This window comes from Musca autumnalis, unplaced genomic scaffold, assembly GCF_047663935.1.
Source record: "Musca autumnalis isolate F117 unplaced genomic scaffold, ASM4766393v1 scaffold_2, whole genome shotgun sequence".
Lineage (NCBI taxonomy): Eukaryota > Metazoa > Arthropoda > Insecta > Diptera > Muscidae > Musca > Musca autumnalis.
The window spans coordinates 3852556-3872462 of NW_027411755.1; the positions used below are offsets into that span (position 1 = coordinate 3852556).

Sequence of the window (19907 nt, forward strand, 5' to 3'; positions counted from 1 at the left end):
GAGACAATGTAAAATTTATATGCTGCGTATACATATGAATGTGGGTGTACCCGTACTTCGTGATTTGCTTGAAATTTTTTTTTAGTATGAACGATTTGGTGGTTTAGTTCATATTCATGTGTGAACGCAGTTGTTATTGGAGTAGTTCAAATTCTTCGATTGCTTGCATTAAATGCTTCATTTTTGAAATTTCACTAAAATCAAAATATTTCAAAAAATTGTAATTTTATTATTTATTTATATTTATTTTATACTAAAGCTCTGTATATTTGTTATGGAGTAGTTTAACATCCCTTTCATTTCCTGGAGTATAATAATTCAATCAATCAAAATGTTTTATATTCAATATAGATTAATTATAATTACTACATATATTTTTACATAGTAATTGAGTTTTGGAGTAGTATTGTTATCCCTCCCTTAAATTACTTAATTTTAAATTATAATGGCATTATATTGTAGTGTACAGCCTTAAGGTCGAAAGACTGGGCATAAGAGAATTGAAATAAATTAAATAATAAATTCAATTCATTGCCTATCGGGTTGAGATACTTTCATTTATTGCCAAGTACATACAAATATAAGCTCTGTGTGTATTTTGAAACAGCCCCACCTATAATGTAATTACTTATTCATCTCCCTATTTACATGATTGTGATTCTGCCTGTTGCAGTTTCCTTAGTAGTCTTCCATTCTGTCAGTGTATTTTTATACTATGTTTTATTTATTTTATTTTTTTCTATTTTTTTACATTAATAACTTTTTAATTAATATTTCTATTTTATGAATTTAATTGAGTAGTCCTTTTAATTCTTTTCCCTGTTCAAAATTGTATTTATACATAATTTTAATTGTTAGGATTTATGCTCAAATTCCGTAATTTTATTGTAATTTATATGTAATGATGTGAGCTATTGCTGCTCGGAAACCGAGTAGTTTTTTAGCCGGATTATGTTTTATTAATTATATACCGATACTTTCACTAGTGGAAAGTAGTTGTGTATTGAAGTTTCTATATGTTTTTTTTATTGTGCCTATGTTGAGCATCTCTCTGATTAGTTTTTTTTCTGTTAAGTTAAATATCCTGTTGTTTTGTCAATTTCTTAAATGAGGTCTTCGGACTTGGAATTGGAAAGAATAAATAAATATTAAATATTAAAGGCCTGAGTACATAAGCTACCTCGCCTACTTGCCTTGCTTGATTCTGATAAAAGAATAAAAAAGAAAAGGGCAACCCAGTTCGAAATTTGCTCGGCCTTCTTTATTCTTTTATTTTTATTATGTCAGAAATGAAGCAGGAAAGCAAGGCGAAGCAGCTTATGTACCCAGGCCTTAACATTGTTTAGTTTAAGATCAAAATTGTCAATATTTTAGTTAACAGTAGTGAATTCAATAGATTTTATGAGATTTGAAGGCTGTTTGAAAACAAAAGTCCTTTGGAGGTAGCCAAAACAACTGGCGATTGTCCTTGCAGCAATTTTTTTCCACAAATTGAGCACTTATTGGGTAACTCAATGGATTTTGTAGACAAAAGCTCTAATGATTAGATTTGTTTGATTCTATGGATGTTATCTCGAACAATATATAATCATTGGTATCCCATAAATTTGTGTATTTTGATCCTTGACCAAAGTTTAAGGCAGTTTACATTAGCCCTTTATGTAAGGATCGGCCAGAAAAGCGTATCTATAAGGAATTTATTCCTCGACCAAATAATATGTGGAAGTCCTTACGATGTTAACCTTGTGTATGCAATCAATTTCGCTTCTATTCAAAAAATGCTTAAAACGTGAACGGTTGAAATGTACTTTTGCGCCATTTTGTGATAGGCAGGTTGGGAGTGCACTAAGGTTGGTATACGCCGTAATATATTTTTCAATATAAACATACGTTTTTCACTCAAAAATACTTCATTTAGGTTAGTTCCATTAGAAAACTGTGTATTATACGATGCAAAACCTAAAAAATATATAATCTTAGGCCAACTTCATAAGTTTGTCTTTAAAGTTTGCTTCTTAACAAAGCGTTTTGAAAAATGTCTCATATGTGCCAATCATCCAATTTTTCAAATATGAACAAAATAATGAATTCTGCTTTGCTGAGGACCTCAAAACATTACTTGGTGGAGAAATTAATGCCTTATAGATACGCTTTTTTGGCCGATCCTTACGTAAAGAGGTAATGGAAACCGGATTTAACTTGGCTCAAGGATCAAAATACACAAATTTCCGGGATACCGATCAATATATGTATATTGTTCGAGATAACAGCCAGAGCTTCAAAATTCTCTAATCACTAAAGGCCTGCGTACATAAGCTGCCTTGCCTGCTTACCTTGCTTACTTCTGATAAAAGAATATAAAAGAAAAGGGCAACCCAGTTCGAAATTTCCTCGGCTTCTTTATTCTTTTATTTTTATTATTGGTCTGTTCCAGTACTGCAAGAGTCTACTAATTGTTACTATTTTTGTCGATAACATAAAGGAAAAAATGTTATCGTAGTAAAAAATAGTAGCTTCTTGCAGGTTCTGGAACAAAGCATATGTCAACAATTAAGCAGGAAAGCAAGGCAATCAGGCAGAGCAGCTTATGTACGCAGGCCTTAAAGGTTTTGTCTACAAAATCTATAGAGTTACCCAATAAGTGCTCAATTTATGGGAAAAATCGCCGCAAGGACAATCGCCTGTTTTTGGCTACCTCCAAAGGACTTTTGTTTTCAAACAGCCGTCAAATCTATTGGATTCACTACTATCAACTAAAATATGGACAATTTTGATCTTAAACTCAACTAAAAATATTTTTATTGTCCTTTTTCTTCCTCACTTCTATTTTTTGAACAAAAAATTTGAAGGCGATTTATAATGTTGGCGTAAACAGTAAATAATTTAAAACAAATTGGTATTTCTGGTAATGAATTGACTGTTTGGATATCTATATTTGGTCTGTTCCAGTACTGCAAGAATCTACTAATTTTTACTATTTTTTCCGATAACATAAAGGAAAAAATGTTATCGTAGTAAAAAATAGTAGCTTCTTGCAGGTTCTGGAACAGAGCAAATGTTAAATAATAAGCAAAAAATGCGTTACCCCCCGTTTACACATACATGTGTCAGTTCGAAAAAATTGAAGTTTCGACTATAATATGTATACACAAACGTCTGCAAGTTACTTACATGTGTAATCATTGGGTTAGAGAATCGCACAAATGTAATAAAAATCTTACAATATATTTACATTATAGGATTTTAACGAGTTAAATAAGAATTCAGACGTACGAAGTTTTCGGTAAAGTAAAATGCGTTTCTAGGAGAGAGCGGGGATACAGGAGCTATTTCTCTCTTTCTCGTAAAAACTCAATCTACTTTACCGAAAAATGTGTACGTGTGAATTAGATTAAGCCTCTTTATCAACATTTATTTGACGTATACGCAATGGAAATCCAGTAGCAAAGCACACTCATGGTCCAATTACAGGTCCTCCAGCAAGCGAATTCAAAGAAAAACAAAGATTTTAAATGTCAAAATACATAAACAGGGGCGAAAAAATGTTTGAGGCGAATTTCTTTTCTGTCAATTCAGGTAGTAGCATGGTACAATAAGAAAGGTAGATGCATCGGCGAATTGCTACAACAAAGCAACTTTTTTTGTAATGTAAACTGTCAAAATTTTCGCCAAATGGTCTCTTGTTGTCTCTGTTTATCGCTTGTGTTTGTCTATAAAGTGTAGACATGCTATCTCTTTCTTGCCGAATCATATGGTTTTTTTGTTTTGATTTTTCATGGCGAATTCCTAGTTTTTTGACGTTTTAGATTCGATCAGCTGGGCCGATGCATCTACCATTTTAATTGTACCATGGCGAATTGCTACAACAAAGCAACTTTTTTTGTAATGTAAACTGTCAAAATTTTCGCCAAGTGGTCTCTTGTTGTCTCTTTTTATCGCTTGTGTTTGTCCATGGTACAATAAGAAAGGCGAATTGCTACTACAAAGCAACTTTTTTGTAATGTAAACTGTCAAAATTTTCGCCAAATGGTCTCTTGTTGTCTCCTTTTATCGCTTGTGTTTGCCTATAAAGTGTAGACATGCTATCTCTTACTTACCGAATCATATGGTTTTTTGTTTTGATTTTTCATGGCGAATTCCTAGTTTTTTTGACGTTTCAGATTCGATCAGCTGGGTTGAGGCATCTACCTTTGTAATTGTACCATGATACATACATGGAACAATTAGAAAGGTAGATGCCTCAGCCCAGCTGATCGAATCTAAAACGTCAAAAAACTATGAATTCGCCTTGAAAAATCAAAACAAAAAACCATGGTACAATTACTTAGGTGGAAACATCGGCGAATTGCTACAACAAAGCAACTTTTTTTGTAATGTAAACTGTCAAAATTTTCGCCAAATGGTCTCTTGTTGTCTCTTTTTATCGCTTGTGTTTGCCTATAAAGTGTAGACATGCTATATCTTACTTACCGAATCATATGGTTTTTTGTTTTGATTTTTCATAGCGAATTCCTAGTTTTTTGACGTTTTAGATTCGATCAGCTGGGCTGAGGCATCTACCTAAGTCCCGGTCCACACTAGCGTGAATTTCATTAAAAAATTTCATGAAATTAGGTGTTCTTAAATCGAACTCCCCACTACATTATTATGATTTTACTCTACTATGGACGTCGATCTAGAGACGCATAATTTCATATCAAAATTTCAGTGAAATTACTGTAGTGTGGCCCGGGACTAAGTAATTGTACCATGCAAAAAACCATGGTACAATTACTTAGGTAGAAACATCGGCGAATTGCTACAACAAAGCAACTTTTTTTGTAATGTAAACTGTCAACATTTTCGCCAAATGGGGTCTTGTTGCCTCTTTTTATCGCTTGTGTTTGTACTAGAGTTGTGCCAAAGGAACTATTTGGAACTATCTAGTTCACTTCGCAGTTCCAATGGCCCACATTTTTTCTTTGAACACACTGCGTATACTTACTATCACACCATGGTTTAATAATAAAGGTTAGCTAAAGCTTCCTGTCAATTTAAATTTTTTTCTTTCGACTGTTCCTAAAACGTCAAAACAATATACACAATCTTTGTATGTGTGTGTGATGTTTGAATAATATGCCAACAATTTTAAAAACAATCGAATTCAATGATTTTCAAATTTGTTTTTAGAACATTTGTATGGAAGAAATCCTTCAGCTTATTATTGAAACAAACATTTTATCATATCCACAACTCGATTATGTGGAGAATCCTTGGCCCTTCATTCATTTTTCGCGTTTTTTATAAAATACTCAAAATTGGTATTTTGTAAACAAACCCACTTGTTGCCTTTTTGTTTATTAATTTTGAAGTTTTATGAATTCAGGAAAAACAAGGGTTCTATAGATTTTTTTCATTTAAATCTACCTCTTTACATATACCATGTATCACACGTTATATTTTATGATGTTACTCATACGTTTTGGAACTAGTACAAGGAACTAGGAACTAGATTACCCAACTCTAGTTTGTACAGTGAAGTGAACACATGCTATCTCTTACTTACCGAATCATATGGATTTTTGTTTTGATTTTTCATAGCGAATTCCTAGTTTTTTGACGTTTTACCCCCTGTTTTTGTAACTATTTTTTGTTCGTTCGTCTATATTCGTAATAATTTAGGCATCCATAGCTCAGCACCCAGAAGACATACATACCTAATTTTTCGTATACACGTTCCATATATCGTTAAGAATTTCCCATTTAAAAATCAGCGCTCTACATTTGCGTTAAAACGAGTAAATCGACCTACAAAATTTGACAATTCGTGTGAAAAGAATAAACATTTTTACAAAAACTGGGGGTTAGATTCGATCAGCTGGGCTGAGGCATCTACCTAAGTAATTGTACCATGCAAAAAAACATATGATTCGGTAAGTAAGAGATAGCATGTCTACACTTTATAGACAAACACAATCGATAAAAAGAGAACAATAGACCATTTGGCGAAAATTTTGACAGTTTACATTACAAAAAAAGTTGCTTTGTTGTAGCAATTCGCCGATGCATCTACCTTTCTTATTGTACCATGGATACATACAAATCATTTTACGAGAAAAAGTTGTTACCGTAGTTATTTTTGTTTGACGAAACAGAAAATACCAGCTGATCACACTTGAACTGCTAAAATAAGTTATTGTAAATTAAATTCTCATACAAACACAACAAATGTTGACATTATATAGTTCGACATTTCAATACCTCACAGCGAATTCAAATGACAAATATGAATTTTGACAGCTCAAACCGAAATCATCTGATTTTGCCGGAGGACCATAATTGAACCATGGGCACACTGAATAAGGTACCACAATCGGATAATTGCCACAACAAAATACCTCTTCTTGTACACTTAAAATGCCAAAATCGGTTATGTTTTTGTATGCTTTGTCCAGTGGTTTTATTAAATCCAGTCATATGTAAACATGTAAACGTACTATTAATAGTCTTGTTTTATATAAACAATAAATAGGTATATTTTATATATGTGATATTTTATAATGGCTTTCATTTTTATTGCATCTTTAACCATTTTATTCATCTTCCATTGAACTGTTTTCGCAGAGTACAACGGTCAAATAATTTGTTTATACGTGGAACGTATTTCTTTGTTTTTAGCTATGAACACATGGATTTCACAGAATTTAACTTTAGTATAGCTTTGGATTGTTTACATATTTCATATTCCTTGTGTTGGTGTGTTGATAAAATTGAAAAAATATAAACAAATTTAATAAATGAGGATAAAACCGAAAATCAAAACTGGACAATAATCGTAAAACTTTATGATTCGTAATATATTGTAGAATATTTCTTTAATCTTTATAGTTTTAGCAGCAAAAGTAAGTGAATATGATGTTATCGCAAAAACCAATCCATTTCTACATTTACATGTTGCTGTTACTTAACAGTTCACAGCTGGCAATGTAAGAATGTAAACAAGCCAGTGATAAGAAAAGTAAATAAGAAACTAAATGGAAACTAACTACATACTTTAGATATCTCTGCCATTAAGGCAACAACATATAAGTGCTGATAAAACTTGGAGAATTTAATTCTCAACGTCCTTTTGTGCTTGAAGAAATCTCGGACGAGGTAACAACTTAACCTATTTAAAATGCACGTACTTGCATAGAAGTTTGTGGACGTCATTTCTATCGACTAAATGGAGTCGTATTGGCATTAGACACACAATCAATATATTGAAAGGTGGTACTTTTATTTTCTCATACCAAGAAAGCAGTAACGTTTCTGGCTTGCTGCTGTCTTGTCTTAAGCTTTGTGTGGTCTGGCTGGTTTCATTGCTTCAGTTGTTACTCGCTCCAAGAAATCGAGAGCTTAAAGACAACGTCAAACTTGCTTATGAATCAGTTACAAATCAATTATCAAAGCGAGTGGTTGGTCGGTCGTTTCAGCTCACCTTTTTCTAAAAATTTCGATACATTAAGAAAACAAACAGATAACAAAAGAAAACTTAACAAATTGTTTTAATTTATCTCATACAACAGCTGCTATCATGACTGACTACGCTGAATTGCATCAACGTCTACAGAAGGTTGGCCAGGAGCATCTCCTCAAATTCTGGGATGACTTAAACGAAATTGAACGTAAGCAATTAGAGCAGGACATAAATGAATTGGATCTAAATGAACTGAAACATTATTTTGATCGTGCCACTACATCGTTGGAACAAAACGGTCTTAAATTGGACGACCGTTTGCAGCCACTGCCAGATGATAAATTGATAAGCATTTCTCGAGCCCCGGAAGATCTTTTGAATAGCTACCGTGAAGAGGGTATAAAACAAATATCTTTGGGACATGTTGCTGTATTACTTATGGCTGGCGGACAAGGTAAGTGCATAGGAAGAAATCCAATGGTTCAGAGCTTTATTTCAGTTCATTCACCTCATACGGTTTCTACTCCCCAGCCGTAAAGTTGTGCATTGTTGTAATCGCGCTCAACAAGTTATTCTTGGTTTTTTGTAAGCCTTTGTAGATAGTTGTACATGAATTTGCATTCAAGTCACACCTCAATAAAAACCACTCTTGTGTAACGAACAAGAATTTAATCTTGCCAGAAGAAAACAAAGAGAAACAACAAGTAAATTGGTTCGAGATAAATAAAAGTTCCTTTCTAAAAACCTTGAACCTTTTTTTAATTTACAGTTGCAAGCCGATATTGGAATGCAGAAGTAATCATAACTTTTCCTACAATTTACTTAAACATATTTTAGTCATTGCTCTTTTGTATGCTAACTATGTACATATGTATGTACATGTCGTGCTACGTAGCAATAGATTTCAAAAGTAACAACTGTGAGCCCACAATTTACCACAAGTTGGTTTGGTTTTTGTTATTGATTTTCTCTTCATGTTGTAATTTAACACGTAAACAATGTTAGTAGGAGACAGAAACAACCGAACTTTTTCTTGGCCTGTTAGAAAAAACAAATCTGAGTATCAAAATGTTGGTATTTTACAACATTTAGTTAAAAAAAACAACACATTAAAATACATGCAGTGTTTGATATTTACGATACAGCTTAAAGACAAGTTCTGCAAGCTGTGTTATTAGCAACGGCAAAAGTGTCATCACTGCCTTCTGCCGCAGCATCATGAAACTAGTTTTAAAGGTCAAATGAAATCGAAAACTGAACCATTTTTTGCTTAAACCACTTTTTTAACCAACAAAATTTATTGATTGAGTTTTTTGTGTTTGTTCTCCTTTAGGAACCAGATTGGGCTTTGCCTATCCCAAAGGCATGTATGATGTTGGTTTACAATCTGGTAAAACACTTTTCCGCATACAAGCCGAGCGTATAATAAAACTTGAAGAACTGGCATTTGAGGCCACTGGGAAAAAGGGCACCATTACATGGTATATTATGACTTCAGAGCACACCTTACAACCCACATTGGAATACTTTGAGGCCAACAGTTACTTTGGCCTTAAAAAGGAGAATGTTGTTATGTTCAAACAGGGATCATTGCCCTGCTTTGAGTACGATGGCAAGATAATTTTAGACGAAAAGCATCGTGTTGCCCGAGCCCCTGATGGCAACGGAGGAATATATCGTGCCTTGAAAACTCAGGGAGTACTTGATGATTTGAGCAAGAGGGGTATTTTATATTTGCACGCTCATAGTGTAGACAATATATTGATCAAGGTGGCAGATCCAGTGTTCATTGGTTATTGTGTGCGAGAGAATGCCGATTGCGCTGCCAAAGTTGTTGAAAAATCTTCACCCACAGAAGCTGTAGGTGTGGTTGCCATAGTTGATGGTAAATATCAAGTTGTAGAATACAGTGAAATCTCAGCAAAAACAGCAGAAATGCGCAATCCCGACGGTCGACTTTCATTCAGTGCCGGTAACATTTGCAATCATTTCTTCAGCACAAGTTTTCTTCAAAAAATTGGTTCCACCTATGAACAAGAACTAAAATTACACGTGGCCAAAAAAAAGATACCCTTCGTTGACAACTCAGGCAAACGTATCAAGCCTGAAAATCCCAATGGCATAAAAATTGAGAAATTTGTATTCGATGTCTTTGAATTTGCCCAAAAATTTGTAGCCATGGAAGTGCCCAGAGATGAGGAATTTAGTGCTTTGAAAAATGCCGATTCGGCTGGAAAAGATTGCCCCTCGACAGCACGTAGTGATCTATATCGGCTACACAAGAAATACGTTGAAGCAGCAGGTGGTATTGTCCATGGTGAGGATTGTGAAATATCACCATTTGTCAGTTATGCTGGAGAGAATTTGGCACCTTTGGTTGAAGGCAAATCATTTACAACACCCTTGTATTTACGCAGTAATCGTGATGCTCCCGCTCATCTCTAAATAACACATTCTCAACTTGAAGTAGAAATGATAATTAAATATTTCGATACTTAAAATTCCATTTACTTAACGCTTTTGTATAGTTTGTTAAATTGTTCTAAAAAAACTACAATGTGCAATTTCTTTAGATTTTTGTTGTGTATTTGTTGTAAGTATTTTTTATGTTTCTGTACATTATTAATTATAAATAAACAAAAAAGAATTAAAGAGAGATATTATGTATTTTAATTTTCAAAATAAATAATGTTATGTACCTAATAATTTACTTGTTTACGCTTACTTTAACATTTCTTATTTTAGTTTGATAAGAAGATCAATTAATAAAAATGCTATCTATTTTTGTAGGCATCGCTGGAATAAGTTGTTAAATGTCTCTAATATGTAGTTGATGGAACATTCTAGAAAAAAATTAAAAGACGCTTTTTGTTTTGTTGATGCAGAGGCCAACAATGACGTGATCCAATTTCGCTTGTATACCAGAGCTTTGTATTCAGATACTTTTCTCATATAGAACTTCTTTCAATTGCATTTTGTGATTCGTAAGGAAACATACATACTACTATTGGAAAATGGACACGTTAAGGTGCGTTGGAATCGAAGTATCTCCTGCTTTTGTTTTGTATTGCTTTACTGACTTTCAAATAATTTGAATTGTTGAAATTTATGTAAGTATGTGTATGTGATGAATAAGTTTAAGGAAGATGAATACAAATGGAATCACTAGAAAATTCAACAATTATATTTCTTAACTTGAGTTCTGTTGATGAAGTTGAGATCTTGTATTATAGTACGTTTACATATAACCGGATTTAACAAACCCATTGGGTTTTAAATGCCAATTCCATTGCTTATATGTCAAACAAATCCTCATAAAGAAGGTTAACCCGGCAAAAAGCTCTAGTGTGTACGGAGTTTTATCCATGTCGATATTGAATCAATTATACCTACACAATATAATACAATGGGAAAGAGAATCTTAAACTACTTTTGGATTTTTTTTTTTTGTTAAAAAATATTGCATAGTTTTGTGGTAAAAGGGCGCCTGAGAAAGCGTTTTGCGGTGCCAACGATAGCTCGAAAACGAATATTCATATAGTTTGTAGGTATTTTAAGAACCTAATAATCTTGTCTTGTGCGAAACAGAATTTTGAAAGTAAGTCGATGGTCACACTAGAGAGTTTCATTGAAACAATTCCATGAAAACAAGGGTTCCTAGATCGTTTCACAGTGAAGTGATATCGTTAAGTTGCTGTAGTGGGGAACTCGATATTTAAATACCTAAAAGTTTCAATGAAACCACTCTAGTGTGACCTTCGACTAAAAAATCAATTTTTAAAATGTTTTAAACTGTCAAAGTCAAAATTTCCATTTTAACGAAAAAAATTGGCATTGTTTTGCCCAAAAATCGGACAAAAAAATAAAAAAAGTAAGAAGGGCGTTAAGTTCGGCCCGGCCCTCCACCACGTGTTGTTTTGAAGTAAAATGGAACAATTAGTTTCCTTTCGTTTATGAAGAAGACTAATACAAATATTTACATACATATGTATGTAAGATAGTACAAAAACTCAAGAGCTTCTATGCTTCTATGGGGGATATAGGAAGACTAATAATTCTTTTCTCGAATATTTTATAACCCCATAGAAGACTAAATAACAAATTTCAGTCATTTCGGTGGGATATTGACGTCACAACCTTTAGAAAAGTTTTTCCAATGTTAAATTTATATACATATATGTATATATTATTGATATTTTTAACTTATTTTTTTTTAATAATAAGTATAATCTAAATAATTTTCCTTAAAGAATTATATTTGGTCATGTACATTAGGGCTATAACCAAAAAAATACCACCACATAGCCGTGTAGAGCATGAAAAACTATTACGAAATATGGTGTCAATTTTTCTCTACCGCGAAAAAAGTTTCCGCACCAAATGCATTGAAGTTCTGTAATGCATTTTTTAATTTTATCTGTGACAACAACATATTTGCTTCTCATTAAAATTTTTATTTTTTTGTAATCTAATTTAAAATCATTATCAAAGCGTTCTGGACCAATTTGTTCTAAAATCGCGCCATTTCGGACCATATTAAGATTTTTTGACACTATTGCAATTTTTGGTTTTTCTTTATAAACTCGTGAATTTTATGATTCTATTTTTTTCACCTATCGGACCAGGGAATATGGGGTCATTTGCAACGAATTCGCGAAAGTTACAGGCTGTTTTTGTTTACTTTGCTTGTGAGAATCGTATTTGTTTTCTACAAAAATACAACACCAGTACCATGTGGGGAATTTTGTCCTAATAATGAAAACGCGTTTCTAAGATCGATTCGGTGAAAAAAGTCTCCGCACTAACTTTGATTACTAAAACCCTTTTGATGCTTTTTCTACTTATTATAATTTTAAATTTGCTTTCTTTAAATAAATATTTATAGAAAAAAATACAATTCTCACAGGCAAAGTCAACAAAAACAGCCTGTAACTTTCGCGAATTCGTTGCAAATGACCCCATATTCCCTGGTCCGATAGGTGAAAAAAAAAGAATCATAAAATTCACGAGTTTATAAAGAAAAACCAAAAATTGCAATAGTGTCAAAAAATCTTAATATAGTCCGAAATGGCGCGATTTTAGAACAAATTGGTTCAGAACGCTTTGATAATGATTTTAAATTAGATTACAAAAAAATAAAAATTTTAATGAAAAGCAAATATGTTGTTATCACAGATAAAATTAAAAAATGCATTACAGAACTTCAATGCATTTGGTGCGGAAACTTTTTTCGCGATAGAGAAAAATTGACACCACATTTCATAATAGTTTTTCATGCTCTACACGGCTATGTGGTGGTATTTTTGATATTTGCAAAAAAGTGCAAAAAGTTATATCCCTAATGTACATATGCTGAATTTTTGTATTCTATGTAATGCTAAATTTGGTCTGAAAGACTTACTGGCATTGTATTGTATGAATAATAAATGAAAATGAAATGAATTACGAAAATTAGGAGGTACTGTTGTATGGGGGCTATTTGAAGGCGTGGACCTATACCGACAAAATTAGAAGGGAAACTCAAATACCCCAAACGGAGATTAAATACCAAATTTCAGCCATTTCGAAGGAATATTGAAGCCATAACTTTCAAACTACCGAAAATGAGGAGGTACTGTTCAATGGGGGCTATATTAAAGCGTGGACCTGCACCGACAAATTTCTTGGGGAATGTTTTATACCACCAACGAAGAATAAACACCAAATTTTTTTATTTTTTTTTATTTATTTATTTGCTTTGCAATTGAAGCCAATTTTGAGGCCAATTTATATAATTACAAAGAATCCACCTAGATATCATAGCTACTCTAAAAACAATTTCATATATATAATTCATCTTAAACCTAGAAATTGGAGATCTAATTATTTTGGTTACAATTATATTCTTTAATTTTTTTTTTAAATTCTTCATTACGTCATAGCTACTCCAATTTTAAAGCAACAGATTGATAATAAGTATATCGTATAAGTTATTAGTTAAATTATGAAATGATCATTAAGAGATGTATGATGTGGTATGCAAATGATAATAAGTTTTCGCGCAGTGATAAAAACTGGTTAAAGCTAGAAAAAATTCTTCATTACATCATAGCTACTCCAATGTTAAAGCAACTTGTAAATTGAATACAAATTAATAATACAATATAAAAAATTTAATGTTTATAATAATCAACAGATATATGATGTGGTATGTATGTAAATGACAATCAATTTTCGTGCAGGGAAAAAAGTTGTTAAAGCTAGAAATTGGAGATCTAATTACTTTAATTACGGTTTGCTCTTCCGTTTTTTTTTTTTTTTTTTTTTTTAGAAAGTTCTTCATTACATCGTAGCTACTCCAATTATTTCATAGCTACTCGGTTTAATTTCTGTCATTTCGGAGGAAAATGGAGGCCACAACCTTCAAAATACCGAAAATCGGGAGGTTCCGTTCTATGGGGGCTATATGAAGGTGTGGACCGATACCGACAAAATTCTGGGGGATAATTAAGCTGGAACAAGTTGAGTTGACGCGCTATTTTCAAAAAAAAATTTTTTTAAATCGTATTTTTTTAAGTAGCCGGCCTTCGGCCGTGAATTTAAGACTTTCTCCTATGGACAGGAGCCAATCTAGGGCACGGGAACAACTTTTTTTAAATTTAATATTTTTCTCTTATCAGCTGGCCTTTAACAAAGGAATTTTTGGAACTTCAAAGGCCCATATCTCGGGAAGTATGGACTTCCGCAACAAATGTTATATATATTTGTGATCAGGGTGACGAGATCTACCTGTGATAAAAATTTCATTTCGATCCGAGCATAGTTGGCCAGCTCGTCTTATGCCATGAAGCTAAAATAAAAACTTCTGTACCAAATATTGACTCTCTATCCTTAAAATTGCGAGCTGTATCTTGATTTCAACAGACAGACGGATATGGTTAAATCGACATAGAATGTTATGCTGATCAATAATATATATACTTTATAGGGTCTCCGACGAATATTTCGATGTTTTACAAACGGAAGGCATATCTTTCCTTTACCGACCGCAGAAAATTATGAAAAAATTACCACAGATAGTGCTTTTCATGCCAATTTTAACGATGTATTTCTTTTGTTGGGGAAATGGGCTTAAGTCTCGTTTAGGGGCACCTCTCGGATCGGGCTGAAATTTTCACCATAGGTAGTCCTTGGGACCCTGATAACAACTATATATATTTCCCGGGGGAAGTACATACTTCCCGAGATATGGGTCTTGACATTTTACTATTTTTACTTGGGCAATATGGGTATCATTTTAAAGCTCGTGGTGAGTACTTTTCTTTTCTATTACGACTTTTGCTTCAGATTACAACAATATATAGTTTCTCCGGCCGAAGGCCGGCTACTTAAAGAAAACTTATAATTTTGGAGAAACTTTTGTTCGCGTAGCCCACTTTTGCTCCTGTCCATAGGAGAAAGTATTAAATCCCGGCCGAAGGCCGGCTACTTACAGAAAACTTATAATTTTGGAAAAACTTTTGTTCGCGTAGCCCACTTTTGCTCCTGTCCATAGGAGAAAGTCTTAAATCCCGGCCGAAGCCGGCTACTTAAAGAAAACTTATTATTTTGGAGAAACTATATATTGTTGTAATCTGAAACCGAAAAGATATATATCGTTGGGATCAGGGTCCCAAGGACTACCTATGGTGAAAATTTCAGCCCGATCCGAGAGGTTCCCACAAATAAAGTAATGGTGTTAAAGTAGGACTTTCCCGAAATGTCAAGACCCATATCTCGGGAAGTATGGACTTCCCCCTGGAAAGATAAATATAGTTGTGATCAGGGTCCCAAGGACTACCTATGGTGAAAATTTCAGCCCGATCCGAGAGGTGCCCATAAATAAAGTATTGGTGTTAAAGTAGGACATTCCCGAAATGTCAAGACCCATATCTCGGGAAGTATGGACTTCCCCCGGGAAAGATATATATAGTCGTGATCAGGGTCCCAAGGACTACCTATGGTAAAAATTTCAGCCTGATCGGAGAGGTGCCCCTAAACGAGACTTGTTCCGGGCCAGGTATTACTTCATTCAAATGCGATTTTGGATTTCTTTATTCTCTTACAGAAATTGAAGCTTCGGTAAGCATGAATTTCTCATTGACTTCTCACCTTTAAAGCTTAATACTTACAAAGGCATCTAAAATCTGGGTAAATACGACTACTGCTTCTACTTTCTAATTACTAAAAAATACAAAAACACTTACAAATATCCAGACGTATTCGGGGGGCAGCCTAGGGGAGGTTTGCCAATCGTACCAAGTTCAACTAGTATCTGCATACATTTCTTTAGCACATAGAATCATAATTTGTATTAATTTGCACGACTGATCATGTTTGCGGTGTATTTATTGACTAACATTTTCTCACAAACATCTTTTAACATCATTCTTCCTTATTTTGCAAGGTATTCAATTACTTTTTTTATTACAATTCATGATTTTTGTGCAAAATTCAATCATAAACAAAGCCACTACCATTAATTATAGATTCAGTTCAATTTTTTAAAAATATTAGCACTTTTCACTTCACTTTTAATATTTTCTAGAATTAAACTGATTTTCGTTGCACTCAAACGCAAACTTAACTGAAATTTACTGAAGCTTATTATTAAGGTAGATCACATTATATGAAACGGAAATTGATTCCATTCAAACATGTGTCGGTGAACAATATTATTTTTTTGTAATCATAAGGGCTACATTTGAATAAAAATCCTGATATGTTAAGAAATATAAATACATATTTCAGATAAATGAGAAAAAAAATCCTTAATAAATCCTTATCCACTTGCCACTATATAAACAATTGATTTTGGTACCAAATCTAGTGATTACCGATTATCTATTACCCGTTAAATTGTGGTTGACAAAATGAGAAACGTCAAATATTTACCAACACCAATACAAAATATGTACACGAACAAAAACGAAGAACACGTATACGAACACGAAGTTCCACTTGACACGATGATGTTGATGTTTGATGTTTCTTGCTTGTATTCTGTTCATTCAATTTTAAACGTCAACGTCGTTGCGTGCTCTCGAGGAGTTTAAAGAGATTTGTTCCAGCCCAATTTGACGAAATCATTTTGGGGGAATAATATTATTTCACTTTCTATTACTGACTGTCGGTCGAGTGCGGAGAATAGTTATTAGAAAAACAGTTTTAATAAAAAACAAAAATTAATCATGGGAAGTAAGTAAACAGAACAAAGTGAAGAAATTATAAAAATCAAAGATTGCAATGATGGATATGTAGTGCCTACCCATGAATTTGCTTACGTATACAGCCCCAGCCGGCGAGACACTTAAAGGAGAATATAAAAGATTGTGAATTCGGGGCTTAGTGAAGAAACTTGTCAATGCATATCCATCCATGTGCATTATACAGTGCTCCTTTTTTGGTGACGTGTAAGCTAATATTTCCATTCTTTCGTTTTACAGTTAAATTCCTCGAAGTCATAAAGCCCTTCTGCAGTATACTGCCAGAAATTGCCAAACCCGAACGCAAGGTAAGTTTTTAAATAACAAACAAATATAAACTATGGCAAAATAATAATAGTTTAATTAATGAGACTAGTTGCAGTCAGTTGTAAAGCTAGGAAAATAGTCATTTCCTAAATGCCCAAAACTCTTTCTGAAGTCGTAACTTTCTATTTGTCCATAAGTAGTACGTAAAAGAGGCAATACAAGGCCGAGGCCCGCCACGCAGACAGAAATAAAGTATAAACATAAAATCATTACAATTATTGTTTGTAAATAATTTCAGTTTCATTTATATATTTTTTATTGCATTATATGTTCGGGCCTTAATATGTTAGCAAAGTGAAATCTATAAGAAATTATAATTTCCTATACTCTTCCTCCCTTTTTCTTTTTTTTTTCATTTTTGACATTTCCCTTCATTTGACGTTTGTCGACGTATACAACGTGTACCCTGTCAGCCGAATGCATGTTCGTTCCTTCGTGTGTTGCGTTTCTCTTCTATACGAGGGCCATTTATTTACACTTGATTATTTGTTGTTTGTAGATTGTTTTGCTTACGTAGCACACACAACCAACCGACCACTTGTCAAATGCAAGGGCCTCTAATTGGAAAGTGTTAAAGAATAATTGTAAAGTGTTTATGACCCATATGAAACAAAATATTTAAATTATAGATTTAAAAAACTATAATTTTTAAATAAATTATTAAAAGTAGGTTACAACTCTTGAAATTTCTTTTCATACCCACATACTTGCTAGTTTTTGTTTGGGAATAGATGACTAAACAAAGTGATAAATATTTTTTAACACAAATTTTGAAGCCAGTTTGTCTGTTAGACGTAGTATAGTTACTATAGGTTCTACTACCAGATAACTAGATTAATTTTTTACAATGTTATTGTAGGTCTGGAACAAACCATTTTTAAAAAAGAAATTTATTGTTTATCAGCCGTTTATGCCGCATAGATGTGACATGCTTATATTATTTATATGTTTATCTAATTCCCTCATTTATAGATCCAATTCAGAGAGAAAGTGCTATGGACCGCCATAACGCTCTTCATCTTCTTGGTATGCTGTCAAATCCCTCTGTTCGGTATCATGAGTTCCGACTCAGCTGATCCTTTCTATTGGATTCGTGTGATTTTGGCCTCAAATCGTGGTACCCTTATGGAATTGGGTATCTCTCCCATTGTTACATCTGGCTTGATTATGCAATTGTTGGCTGGTGCCAAAATCATTGAAGTTGGTGACACTCCCAAGGATCGTGCTTTGTTCAATGGTGCCCAAAAACTCTTTGGTATGGTTATTACCATTGGTCAAGCCATTGTTTACGTCATGACTGGCATGTATGGTGATCCATCTGAAATTGGCGCTGGTGTTTGCTTGTTGATCATCATCCAATTGTTTGCCGCCGGTTTGATTGTATTGCTTTTGGATGAATTGTTGCAAAAGGGTTATGGCTTGGGTTCCGGTATTTCTCTCTTCATCGCCACCAACATTTGCGAAACCATTGTCTGGAAGGCCTTCTCACCCACCACCGTTACAACTGGACGTGGTACTGAATTCGAAGGTGCCGTCATTGCTTTGTTCCACTTGATGGCCACCCGTAACGATAAGGTTCGTGCTTTGCGTGAAGCCTTCTACCGTCAAAACTTGCCCAACTTGATGAACCTGTTGGCAACCGTTCTTGTTTTTGCCGTTGTCATCTACTTCCAAGGTTTCCGTGTTGATTTGCCCATCAAGTCTGCTCGTTATCGCGGTCAATACAGCAGCTATCCCATCAAATTGTTCTACACCTCAAACATTCCCATCATCTTGCAATCTGCCCTCGTATCCAACTTGTATGTTATCTCACAAATGTTGGCCGTTAAATTCCAAGGTAACTTCTTTATCAATCTCCTCGGTGTTTGGGCTGATGTTGGTGGTGGCGGCCCAGCTCGCTCCTATCCCATTGGTGGTCTTTGCTACTATCTCTCGCCACCTGAAAGTGTTGGTCACATCTTAACCGATCCCATCCACGCCATTCTCTACATTGTATTTATGTTGGGCTCTTGCGCTTTCTTCTCCAAGACATGGATTGATGTATCTGGAAGCTCTGCCAAGGATGTAAGTATATCAATAGTCCTTTTAATACTGGTGGCTAATACCATTTGTTTTTATCTCCTTTTCTTTCCAGGTTGCTAAACAATTGAAAGAACAACACATGGTTATGCGTGGCCATCGTGAAAATTCTATGATCCATGAATTGAACCGTTATATTCCCACAGCTGCTGCCTTCGGTGGTTTGTGTATTGGCGCTTTGTCTGTTTTGGCCGATTTCTTGGGTGCCATCGGTTCTGGTACTGGTATCCTGTTGGCTGTCACCATCATCTACCAATACTTTGAAATCTTCGTTAAGGAACAATCAGAAATGGGTGGTATGGGCACGCTGCTGTTCTAAGCATATCCAAAAATACAGCTTAAAGCAAAGTGTGTTTATGTTGTATGTTTAGATTCATAAGTAACTATCCGAAACATTTTACGCTTCGGATTTTAATAATAATTCTCTGTAATTTACTTACCCTAACTATTACAACAACAGTGAGGCACAGAGGTGCAGGGTGGTGACCAAAACGAAAATGTTAGCCAAGTATTTCTAAATTTTATTAGAGATTTTTTAATAATTATGATGAGATTTATAATTGTTCTTTTCACACCGTCTGACCTCTGTAATAAGGGAGTTGTTTGTAACTTAATTTTTTGTTTTCGTAACACCTCAAAACATGTTTGTTGTTTCCTTCTGAAATTCCACTAATTTATTTGAGAAAGTCATTTCATTGAAAGCGATAAAATGCCTCCATCTACGCATGAAAATATATCATTCAATTTAAGTTTTTTTTGTATCGATTAAGTAAGATTTACAAAAAATAAAAAACCCAACAAAACTGTTGATACTTTTTTACTACAGTACAAGACAAAAA

The 19907-nt window shown here is 33.9% G+C and overlaps 2 protein-coding genes and 1 long non-coding RNA gene across 8 annotated transcripts in view; 2 read left to right on the forward strand and 1 right to left on the reverse strand.

Annotated features, from left to right (window-relative positions):
• The window catches only part of LOC141393553 (uncharacterized), a 144687-nt gene extending 128898 nt beyond the window's left edge, over positions 1 to 15789 (reverse strand). The window contains exon 1 of the long non-coding RNA XR_012410118.1: positions 15664 to 15789. This is a non-coding gene — a long non-coding RNA (uncharacterized lncRNA). The remainder of the gene's footprint in view (positions 1 to 15663) is intronic.
• mmy (UDP-N-acetylglucosamine pyrophosphorylase mmy) lies at positions 6677 to 10144 on the forward strand. 6 transcript variants are annotated; one of them, XM_073966648.1, is made up of 3 exons: positions 6677 to 6881; positions 7548 to 7892; positions 8772 to 10144. In XM_073966648.1, the coding sequence occupies exons 2-3, from the start codon at positions 7556 to 7558 to the stop codon at positions 9881 to 9883; spliced, it is 1449 nt and encodes a 482-aa protein (XP_073822749.1). In that variant the 5' UTR covers positions 6677 to 6881; positions 7548 to 7555; the 3' UTR covers positions 9884 to 10144. The 6 variants fall into 6 exon arrangements, with proteins under 6 accessions (XP_073822749.1, XP_073822753.1, XP_073822748.1 ...); XM_073966652.1 differs by lacking the exon at positions 6677 to 6881 and adding an exon at positions 6934 to 6997; XM_073966647.1 differs by lacking the exon at positions 6677 to 6881 and adding an exon at positions 6939 to 7134.
• A 495-nt stretch (positions 15790 to 16284) lies between the features above and the next one.
• On the forward strand, positions 16285 to 19907 carry Sec61alpha (SEC61 translocon subunit alpha). The gene is made up of 4 exons (XM_073966654.1): positions 16285 to 16654; positions 16903 to 16970; positions 17962 to 19053; positions 19124 to 19907. The coding sequence occupies exons 1-4, from the start codon at positions 16648 to 16650 to the stop codon at positions 19385 to 19387; spliced, it is 1431 nt and encodes a 476-aa protein (XP_073822755.1). The 5' UTR covers positions 16285 to 16647; the 3' UTR covers positions 19388 to 19907.

What these genes read in the sequence shown, in the direction of transcription:
- mmy (XM_073966648.1), top strand. Translation starts at nt 7,556, where the DNA reads ATGACTGACTACGCTGAATTGCATCAACGTCTACAGAAGGTTGGCCAG. An exon ending in ACTTATGGCTGGCGGACAAG is followed by an intron (nt 7,893 to 8,771) that starts GTAAGTGCATAG and finishes GTTCTCCTTTAG; the next exon opens with GAACCAGATTGGGCTTTGCC.
- Sec61alpha (XM_073966654.1), top strand. An exon ending in TTGCCAAACCCGAACGCAAG is followed by an intron (nt 16,971 to 17,961) that starts GTAAGTTTTTAA and finishes CCTCATTTATAG; the next exon opens with ATCCAATTCAGAGAGAAAGT. An exon ending in CTGGAAGCTCTGCCAAGGAT is followed by an intron (nt 19,054 to 19,123) that starts GTAAGTATATCA and finishes TTTTCTTTCCAG; the next exon opens with GTTGCTAAACAATTGAAAGA.